Source organism: Arachis ipaensis, chromosome B1 (genome assembly GCF_059453495.1).
Source record: "Arachis ipaensis isolate K30076 ecotype BB chromosome B1, ASM5945349v1, whole genome shotgun sequence".
NCBI classification, from domain to species: Eukaryota; Viridiplantae; Streptophyta; class Magnoliopsida; order Fabales; family Fabaceae; genus Arachis; species Arachis ipaensis.
Genome location: NC_142436.1, coordinates 151,844,926 through 151,856,616, shown reverse-complemented (window position 1 = coordinate 151,856,616; position 11,691 = coordinate 151,844,926). Strand labels below are relative to the sequence as shown.

General features: G+C 36.3%; 2 protein-coding genes across 2 annotated transcripts; one reads left to right on the top strand and one right to left on the bottom strand.

The window, feature by feature from the left end:
• Positions 1-448: 448 nt before the first annotated feature.
• Positions 449-5,894, bottom strand: LOC107642931 (uncharacterized). The gene is made up of 5 exons (XM_088502293.1): positions 5,377-5,894; positions 4,016-5,251; positions 1,720-2,291; positions 1,251-1,345; positions 449-1,075 (listed from the first exon to the last, which is right to left on the bottom strand). The coding sequence occupies exons 1-4, from the start codon at positions 5,868-5,870 to the stop codon at positions 1,314-1,316; spliced, it is 2,334 nt and encodes a 777-aa protein (XP_088358419.1). The 5' UTR covers positions 5,871-5,894; the 3' UTR covers positions 449-1,075; positions 1,251-1,313.
• LOC110264834 (uncharacterized) lies at positions 863-1,462 on the top strand. Its single transcript, XM_021107216.2, has 2 exons — positions 863-1,045; positions 1,189-1,462. Exons 1-2 carry the CDS (start codon positions 863-865, stop codon positions 1,342-1,344), a joined length of 339 nt encoding a protein of 112 aa, XP_020962875.1. The 3' UTR covers positions 1,345-1,462.
• Positions 5,895-11,691: the final 5,797 nt, after the last annotated feature.

The window sequence follows — 11,691 nt, the reverse complement described above, 5'->3', positions numbered from 1 at the left end:
CTCAGACGATCATTATGCTATTCATCAATTTTTCAGTGTTGTTACCGAACAGTAATAATGATTGAAATGCCTTTAACGGAACATGCACCACAACTTTAGTACAAACATGATCCTATCTCGCTCCTCAATTTCAATACATAAACTACTGTTGATTTGGAGATCATGCTCTGTTTCAATTAGTAGTGTGTGAAATAAAGATAAAATCATGTATTGGCTTGACGACGTAAGTTAATTTGATTCGTGACACATTGCTTTGAATTATGAAACTATAGCCACCCGTCAAACCGATGTTTGTTTCTCTACTCCAATTAGAATTATTTAGGATGATGTATTGAATGGATATGCTGGTTGCCGGAAGCTCAATAATCTTGCTGAAAATGAAATGAATGTACAAACAGATATGGCAGCAATCAACAAGTGTCTAAGATCACAACAAAATCTGCAAGACAATGAGAGGGTGAGAGATCAATATAAATATAGCAGCCAAAGGGGTGGCATATCACAACTAGTATTTATTGTTGACGACAAAACATGGGATTGATCATAAGCAGTGTGATTGGTTTCTTTTGGCACGCGACGTGCACGTGAAATGAACTGATTTGCTTTGTTTACCTGCTCTGTGACTGTAATATCAGGAGAAGAAAAAAAAAAACCCATATACTATGATATGAGAGAGGAACGAGTAAAAAGGGTGATTGAAAGAAAAATAGGCAGGCTAGTCCAACACAAGTAACAGAACCGTGGGCACATAAGGGTTCAGACATGTTTCCCCAGCTCCTCAACCAATAATTGCATACTCTCTCTCCTCTCTGGCATGCTCTTCTATATAATGCCTTCTTAAAGTAATGCAATAACTTGCCCTATGGGTGGCAACCTTAATTTTCAGAGTGATCACACGATGAGTTCCTCAATCTTCCTCCTATACTGCCTTCTCATACTCTCCCTACTTCTCTCTCAACACACAAGCTATTCTCAAGATGTGATGCCAACTCGGAAGTTAGGTATTTCAGGCATTGCCCAAGATCACATGCACCATGAAATCCAGGTATGTTTGTACCTGTTTAATTACCTAAGACTGTAAAGAGTGAAAACCAAAGGTTCAGTTTATATCAGATACAGGATGCAGCATATTCATTCTTATAAGGCAAAAACCAGATATTCATCTATAATACTGCTAATAAAATGCAGGCAGCAGATGAGGCAATGGAAAGTAACCCGGCCAAAGAAGATTCCATGGAAGTAATACTTACCAGCGACGGTTACGTTCCTCCTCGTGATCTTGTCTACCATACAGATTACCATGGAGTAACAACTCATCCAACTCCTAAACATCCCACACCATAGGCTGCAGTTTTAATTTTGCTTGGTGAGAGATATATGCAGTTATGTATCCTAGTTTTTATTCATATGAAATGTGATGCTCACTATATGGAAAGATCAACAAGTTTAGTTTATATGCTAAGATTACATGATACATTTTCATTGCTTATGTTGTTTATTCAATTTATCCACACACAACCATCCTATAAGAACACATCCACACCTATGCTATATAGCTTATCGAAACATGCGAAATATGACCAGTTGGCAACTACAAAACTATTTAACATCAAGACATTCCACGAGGTTTATAAGATATCCCTGAACCAGCCAGTGGAAAATTAAAATAAAAAAAAATAAAACGGTTATACTATAATTTATCATGAAGTGAAACCATACCATCAATATATTGTTTTCTAATCTTGCTATACTTCTGAAGTAGCAGCATGTGCCTAGTTACTACATCCTCAAATACCACCTCACTACAAAACCTGGATATCAAATTAACAAAAGCAGCTTCTAATTCATCCTTGTGTTGGTCACAGAGAGAGAGAATGTCTTCAATCATCGAAGATTTATTTTTATATACATCACTGGTCCCATTTTCCAGATGAACCCAAAGCCATCGAATTTGTTGAAATGGGTCTTCGTTTTTCTGAACTGCAACCTCTATGCTATTCAGCACTTCCAAGAATCTAGATTCAGTACGAACTTTATTAACTAAGTGCAAAAAATAATTTTTCTGACACTGAGAAATCCTATTATAAACATCTGGCTGCAAGGTAAATGCAGCAGTTAAGCATGCTTTCCGAAAGCTAGGATCCAAATTGCCAATGATCCCGATAGCAACATGTAACAGATTAACAGACACAAGATGAAGTTTGTGAGACAGAGAGTTCAAGCCATCAAAACAAGGTCTTTTCTGGTTTTCACCCCAGCAATGAAGGGCAAAATGTGTTATTCCTTCCCACCTATAAATGAAATCCGAATACAATAAGTGAAACTCATATAACAAATCATCAGAGATATAACAAATTAATTTAAACATCGACATATTGCGAACGTTAAGTAGTAAGAAGAATCCTGCATTTATCAAAATCAAAGCATGGTAAAGTAAAATTAACCCCCCCCCCCCCCAACCCAAAAAAAAGAACAAAAAAACAGATACCCAACTTCCTAAAATTATTGGGTATGGAAATTATAATAAAGTAGTAGAGGAAAATTCATAAATTTAGGAAATCCTAATGATTTATCTTCCCAAATACCAAATAACATAAAGTAGTTGTACATATCTCAAACCAAACTGAGTAAATTCCGAACTTCACGCTCTGATGTGGCCTTTCTGAGAACACACCAACAGCAGAATAAAAGATTGAAAATAGGAAATAATTGACATAGAATCATTATTAGATTAAGTGACCAAAAATGCTGATCTATGAACGAACTTTCCAAAGACATGGGTCTGAACTCTGAAATCTTGACCCTATGTCCTGCAGACACAGTTATCTAATTTTAATAATTGACTTCAGTGTGGGTCATTCCACATGCATTGTTTCAGTTTTCTGCTCAAAGGAAAGGAAAGAAAAGGAAAAGCATCTATCATAAAATAAATGAATTTTATAATAAGTCAATATTATACATGCTCAACTTTGTGGGAAGAAAAGGATAAATCAACGAGAAAAGAATGAATCATAACTCTTGGCATCGACGAAAAGTCTGAGTACTTAAACAATCTTGCTACAGGTAGGACTTCTGATGTTACAACAAATCAGACCATGAGGAATTATTGATTTGATTAACAGGATGTCCCTTACTCCCATCTTTATTTGATAACCAACTAATCAAACTTATGGTCATTTTGAAGGACAGAAGGGCATAGTAGAGATAACTAATCAAAGATGGACCAACTTTGACTATGGGACAAGAACATCAAGACCTAACTATTATATAACGGGTAATTGATTGTGATTTCTGAGATTGAGTGTGTTGCCAAATATAACGATCAAGACCAGTAAGAATATGTGTAGATAATACTTCCCTTTTTCAGAATATAATTTCTAGTTTTCCATTGAGAGTAAACAAAATGAAATTATGGTATTGTCAATAAATATTGCATCCTTTTTATGGGGAGAGAAGAAGAAGAAAGAAAGCATATATTTTTCTACTATCATTTCATTGAGCATTAAAAGGATTAATTAATTGCATTTCAATAGGCACATTATATTTGACAATACATAGACAAACTTCATGCATGGGCATGAAATGTTGAGTATGAGCTGTTTCATAGTATCCTCTATACTGGCAAAATATTACTGAGTTCAGCTCCATTGTAGCAGTAACTCTCTTTAGAAAAATGTAAGGTAAAAAGGAACTGCAACCTGTGAACGGTTTTCTCTGTATTTTAATCATCATATTCTTGTTTTGCTTTCAAGATTTTCAATTTTGAAAAGCAGCACTTTCATTTTCATAACAGATCCAAGCCTAGAATAAAAAAAATTCTTCCCATGCGTGAAGATATATCCCCCATTTTTAACCCCATACCAGGATCACCCTAAACATGAAAAGTCTATGTACAAAAATAACATAAATATTATGCTAAGCATAACATTATCAGAGATGCGTTAACCATCAGTACCAAATTTAAAGGGGCGGAAAAAAAAACAAGCGGGGGGAAAGTAAGTTAAATTTTACTTACTCAAAAGGAGGTTCAACCTCAATACTAAGTGTAAGATGCAAAGAAAACTCAGGAGAACCATCTCCAGAGGTTGTGTAAGCTTCATGAGGAAAACCTCTGGGAATATACAACACATCACCCTCCTTGAGAAAGAACTCCCTTTTTCCAGCTTTAGTATAGTCAATATCAGAACCATTTAGATCATCATATAACCGTGGTAACAGCTGACTGGATTGAGAGAATACAGTCCACTGCTTAGAACCGAAAATCTGGCATACAAATACACAGTGATCATCATAGTGACAAGCCAACCCTTGAGAATTAGGTGGCGTTAAGTACAAATTGGCACCTACTGAAGGTTGACCAAACATAAGCGCTAATGTTTCTGCAACAGCAGCAATGCTCTGAAAACGAAACTCCAAACCACGCAGGGCAATAGTATACCCCTCTTTATATGCTTGGACACACTTCAAGACATCATCAATCATAAAATACTGAGGTTCCTTAATGCAGCCTGGATGAAAATCCTGAAAATAATGCATCTCTTTTCTTGATTGCCATTCTGCTTTTACAACTCTTATATCCTGCTTATAGATTATGGGACAACCCAATCTGTCTTTCACCTCATTGAGAAAATTGAAGATGTTCAATTCATCTGAGGCAATAGGAAAACATGACACTAGACTATGGAGAATTGAGGAAATAAGGGAAGGAGCACACCCTGTCCAACTCAAAGATTTTTTAAATGGGCTGAACATATCATAGACATCTGGATCATTCACTGTCCCCTGTAACAGAAATGGCGAAACTTCCCAGTAGTTTGATAAAAAATCTTCAAAACTAGACTCACTTGTTCCAAAAAGTCCTGCTTTGATCACTTCAAACGGCATAGAGACAGTAAGTTGACCAGCATAAGCAGAAAGCCTAAAAATGGCTTCAGCAAGGTTACTAACTCCAATGTTGCTTTTACAAAGGTAACCTCCTTCATTATATTTCACAGCTGCTTTCATTACCACTTGATCACTTACTTTTGTCCATAACTCTTTTAAAAGCCTCAGAAATGCGTCAGAAAGGCTTCTTGGGATACTTTGCAGTTGCTCAACTTCACAGGTATTGATAAGAGTAACAGTTGCACTGACAAACCCAGCTGAAACTTCATCTTCCTTAATCCCAATCTTAAGAGAGCCGAAACTTCGATTTCCTTCAGACCACAGAGAGACTGATTCTACACACTTAAAAATCTGGAGAAACACAAACCTAAGGAATGCCAACCGTTTAGCTACTCTACTTAGTTCACCATCACACAAACAAGCATATAAATTTTCATCTTCACAATCATACAATCAGAACTAAATCATAACCGATTCAATTTAAATGCTTACATCAGTTTCTCCAAAGCATAAAACTTGAGCAGCTGGCGTTGGCCGAAGGTGGTAGCGGATAAATCCAACACCGCATTGCATGCAGATAACAGAACCTTTCTCTTGGGACTCTCCAACAGCGATATCAAACCCTTAAGAGCCTGGGAATCGGATGCAACCTGCTCGTTCGCCTCCAAGGAGACGAGCGAGGCAGCGCCTACGATATCGGCGGCGCGGCACGCGATTTCGGAGCAGTTGGAGCTGAGAAGAGCAGGGAGGAGAGCTAGAATGGGCGTGAAGGAGGATTGGGAGAGAAGGGAAGGGCGAATTGTGAGTAAGCATTTGTTGATGAGGGGACGGTGGTGCTTCGAAAGAGATGCAAGTAACAAACCGAAGATGGAATTGGAATCGGAACCTTCAAGACTAAGAAGAGCAGAACCAGAGGGTTTCAGTTTCCTTTTCCGTTTCCGTTTGGCGTATGCAGCCTCTGCATGCTGCTGCTTCTTCTTCTTCATTGTTTCTCGCAACTAATCTACCCAGAGATGGAGTTGGCATATGAATAACTGGGCTGGGATTCATGGAGCAGGCCCAACACTAAAAAACTGAGTACACTGCTGTCATGGCCCAACAAAAAAAACTGAGTACACTGATCGTTCTCACGTCTTAACACTGATTATTGGAAGGAACACATGAATACAAATTGGAGGACACTGCTAACTCTTGTCATGCCAATCTCAAAAAAAGAGATGTATACAAAAATTGTATACAAAAGTAATTTATAATTTTTTTTTTTTTTTTGGTTTACCCAAACGGTATCCCCCAACCCAACAGGTTAAGGACTAATCCGTCGCGGATCTGAGCTCCATTTAAGGGTCTGCCGCTGGCCAATGAGTTGCTGCATGCACAAGGCGGGATTCGAACTCCCAACACTTGCTTAAGCGGACGAGTGAGCTGACCACTCGACCAACCCAAGTTGGTTAAAGTAATTTATAATTTAATATTGGTGCAAATATATGATACAACAATCAAGTGTTACATCCAAAAGAACCCACGATGGGTTGGGCTTATTACTAATATGAAAACTAGTACGACACAACAATCACCACGTTTGTGACCCAAATAATCTATAACTTTAGGTAAACATTAAAATCAATTCTAAACCAAAAAAAAAACATTAAAATCAATTATTTTTTTAATGTAAAATATACATCAAAATATAAAATATACATCAAAAATAAATTTAATTTTATATATATTTATATAAAAATATATAATAACTAATTTTAATGTATAAATAATATTTTTAAATAATCTTAATATATAATAGATTTTGTGCTTTCGTTTATTTAGCGGCCTAATTTCAGTTCCAAAAATACTTTTTTCTCTAATTTTCAAGCATATACAAATTCTTTATTAGTAAAAAAACTTTTGCATAAAGAAAAGCATATGGACCAACTCCTTATCAGCAAAAAATTGAACAACTTAATTAATTATAATTATTTTAATTAGTTTATTTATTTATAATTTAGAATATTTGTTATTAATTATTTTTTATGCCAAAATCAGGTTTGGTATGATACGTTCAGAACCTTGCAATGGGAATCACGGAAGTGCACTTAACGCTTCCGAGTCTTCACCCTCTCTCCCTTTCCACGGCTACCGTGCATCGGTTCTCTCTTCCAAACAGCAAAGGCGCCAACCTCCTCCATCCAAGGCATCATCTCAGCGCTCCCTTCTCGGTAACCCTCAGTCCGTGCCGCCATTAGCGGTGCTACGATTGATCATGGTACAAGATGTTTCCGGTTGCGGTGCAACCTTTCACTCTTCTGCTCATCAATTGTCTCCACCCTCTCCATCAAATCATTCAAACTGTGGCTCCCTCGTCGCTTCTCCCCAGTGCATGCCGCCATTGGCCATGACATTTGTGAGCGTGGTTCAAGTTGTGTTACCGACTCGATAACATTTCCGTTCTCCCGCAAAGACCATTACACCGAGCGTTTCCTGCATAAAGAAGCTGCCGTCGCGGTGCAAAGCTTCCGAAAAAGAGCATCGTCCATGGAGTTTTCAACCCCCGAAGGCGAATCGAATAGCACATTGATCAATTCAGATGAAGGCAATGAAGAATTAAGTGTAGGTGAAGTTGTTATTCAAGAGGAGTCTAAGGTATGTTGGATAGGCTGGTCTTGCATTGTATGAAATTTTATGATAATGTGTTATGTGAATGTTTCTTATTCATGCTAATTATATGTTTTTTAAGTTGATTTATTTGGAAAAATCTGGTACAGTGATATGGTTAGTTGAGATATTAATAAAGTATGCTTGACTCCCATGTGTGTTTGCACTTTTTTTTTATATTTTTTATTGGAGCAGTTCATTATATAGTAATGATCTTAAGTTGATAAAAGTTTTTTCTGGTGTCTTTAATTGAAGGTCGACGAAATTACCGACGTCATTGTGATGAGAAAGGATGAGTTGGAATTGAGACACGAGGTTTGAATTATTCCTTATTATTTGTTACCACCATGGTAATGAACTCGTAGTTTTTATCTCGACTCGTTAACCTAATTCAGAATTGTAATTCGTTGAATCGTAAGACGGAACGTAAATGTGACTCGTAAAATATAAAAATTATGAAAAATTTGATAGCAAAAATTTATTTTACCAATAATAAAATAAATCTCAAATAAACCAAATTACCTAAAAGACTATAACTAATATTATACCATAACAAGTTAAAAGTCACAACTCATAAGTCATAACACAAATTCACAACTCAACTCAGAAATCAAAATACAAATTCACAACTCACGAATTTATACGATACCAAAATAACTTCAAATAGCCAATAAACTAACCAAACTAGTAACAATGAACAACTAATTAACTAAAGTCTAAATAAGTCATTTAATAATCTTTCTATTCTTCATTAATCATAAAATCTTCCGCATTATCATCTTCATTTTTAGGAGCAGGAGGAAGAGGTCCTTGGAGAAGTTCTTCAAACTCATCATCATCAAGATAAGAAATAGTTAAGGGATCCTTAGAAGCACCAATAACTTTATTACCATTTGCTTCATCATTCAAATCAGGATCTAAAATTAGAGCATCCAAATCTTCTTCTTCTCCATCCTCATCAACAACAAAATTTATTAAATTATGTTTAATTCCAATTACAACCATCTAAGTTCAACAACAAAGTTCAACAATTCAATTTGAACAAAAACTATTAGCATAACAAAAATTCAAGAATTGTCTTCAATGCCACAACAACAATTCAATCATTCAATTAAAAGAAATTCATCAAAAAAATTCAATAAAGAATTTTAAGTAATTCAGAACAAAATAGAGCAAAGCAAATTTTTTTCTAAAGTTCAACAACAAAGTTCAACAATCCAATTTGAACAAAAAATATTAGCATAACAAAAATTCAAGAATTGTCTTCAATGCCACAACAATAATTTAATCATTCAGTTAAAAGAAATTCAACAAATAAAATTCAATAAAGCATTTTAAGTAATCCAACAAAATAGAACAATATCTTATCACCTCTCACTTTTTATCTGTTGGTGCAACTGTGCAACGGAAGGTTTCAGATTGAGTACTCAAAGTTTTTTATGCAGTACTTTTCTTATCTATTCTTATTCTCATTGTTTTTTATTTTTCTTTCAATAAAACACAATCAATATGAATTCTGAACCTCTATCTGGGCAAAATTGCTTCTCTTTTAGTTTACAGGTTATACTATTTCTTTTTAATTCACATAGTATCCTTTACATTTCACACCTCATGTCTTTTATGTGTTGATACTTGATAGAAAACTCTATCCTAACAGCAGAATTTTTCTTAATGGAATTGCACCTTTAACAAAAAAAAAATACTAAATTGGACTTCATTCTTTAATGCAAAATAAAGATGATTGAACTATCCTTAACTAAAACATAACATAGGCATATTAAGGAAAAATGAGCCTCAACTTTCACAATAGAAGTTTCATGTTCCATATCTAAAATAAACCAACTAAACAAAAAGAAATTCAAAGATTATTTAATAGATAAAGCAAAAACAGCATACAATAATAATATCTTTAGATTACTAAATCATTAAAATTGCATATCTCAAAGAAGAAAAATCAATAAACAATACAAAAGCTATATCATATACATACAGCATACTGATATGAAATACATGCTTGCAATAAACATGAACACATAAGTTAACCTCAATTTGAAAACCTACTATAATTCACATAAAACCATATTCCAGATTGAACAATATAATCAATCTGCAATATAATTGATAAGCCAACAAAGGTAATATCAATTCAACCTGCAACATAATCAATAATAAACAAGCACAACAACAGATTGAGCATTGAAGATGATAAAAATTAAAAAAGAGCTTTTAACTTACCTGAACTACCAGTGAAGGAGAGGAGAAGAGGAGCAACAATCCAAATTCCAGAGCTAGAGAGGTAGGGCCAGAGAACCAGAGACAAAGAGGCAGAGCCAGAGAATCTCGTAAATCACAATCGCAAAGTGACGCTCACACAGCCTAGCCACCACCAGTCTGATTCGACAACAACGGTAGCAAACCTTATGGCAAGTCGGTGACACTCCAAATTGGGAATTTTGGTCACGGAAAATTCAAACTTCAGAGGGATAGAGAGATAGAGTCAGAGATTGAGAGACTTGAGAAAGGTGAAATTTTGCAATTTTTGCCATGGAGATAAACTGTAAAGTGATGAGGAAGGTTAAGAGATTAGGGAATTTACTGCTAGTCTGCTAGGGCTCCCCATCTTCCATAGTCTTCTATTCAAATTAGGCTATTGGGTTGGATTGGGCTGCAATCAGGGCCAAGAAAAGAGCTTCCTCCATCTTGAACGCAACATCGCGGCAAAATCGGCGATTTTGGCGGCTCTGCGCTTTTGCACGGCGATTCCACAAGATACAGGTGAGTTCTGGACGAGAAGCAAAATCGACATGGAGAGAAGATTCAAAAACGTGAAATCGTGCGTTTTCACGTGTTGAAACGCGATTTTAACTACCTTGGTTACCACGTTATAGTTAGTGCGTTAATGATACTTTTAATTGGTATTTGGTTTTGTGAATTGATATTACAGTTGCCGGATCAGAGCGGGAATAGTGAAGAGGAAATTTCAGTCATAGAAATGTGTTTTGATTCGTTGTCTCTGGCACATAAATTTTATGCAAATTATGCAAAGAAAGTTGGGTTCGTAACTAAAGTCAGGAACACGAATTTTAACAAGACGCGGAAGGAATCAAAGATACCCATTAATCAATCTATTCACTGCACGCGAGAAGGTTATCGGGAGTCTCGATTGAAGGCAGCAACTCGGGCAAACAGAATTACAACCATGAGATGCAGAGCAAGGATATATGTCATGATGGATAGGGAGAAGGAAAGTTGGATTGTGTCTAGATTAGAATTGAGGCATTCTCACCCTTGTTCGGCTAAGAAAGCGGTCTACTATCATGAGTAGTTGACGATGCATGCTAAGTGCGTCATTACAGATAACGACAAGGCTGGCATAAGACCCAACAACGTATCTAGCATTGGCAAACGAGGTTGGTGGGTCTTCAAACTTGGGTTTTTCCGAAAAGGATGTCAGAAATTACATCACAAGCAATCTCCAATGTGCTGATGACAATGCAGACTTTAAGGAGATGATGAATTATTTCGTTCGAATGAAAGAGATCAATCCCAACTTCTTTTATGCCATAGATGTTGACGATGCTAATAATTTCAGGTACGCACTCTTGGTAGATGCAAGGTGTAGGGTTTCGTATGAATATTATGGAGATGTGGGTCGTTTGACACCACTTACAGAAGAAACAGGTCTGTATACTTATGGGTCAATCAGAAAAGCAGTTATTTTTTTAATTTGTTTTTGGGTCTGTCATTTGTTTTTGGTATTTTTGCAGGCATGGTCTACCGTTTACATCCTTTGTCGGTGTAAACCACCATGCGAAATATACTCTTCTTGGTTGTGCTTTACTTGGGAGCAAGGAGATCCCTAGTTTTGAGTGGGTGTTCATGAAATGGGTGAGATGCGTCGGGACTGCGCCAAGGGGGATCATCACTGACCAGTGCAAGGCCATGGCCGGTGCTATTAGGAAGGTCCTACCAGATACTTTCCACCGATGGTGCATCTGGCACATACTGAAGAAGTCACAATTCAAGCTTGGAGGTTACGCTAGGTACGGAGAATTGAATGTTAAGATGAATAACATTGTGTGGAATTCTCCTTCTGCTGACTCTTCTGAAGTTGATTGGGGTGGATTCATCAAAGAATTCGACCTATGTCAGAACAGATGG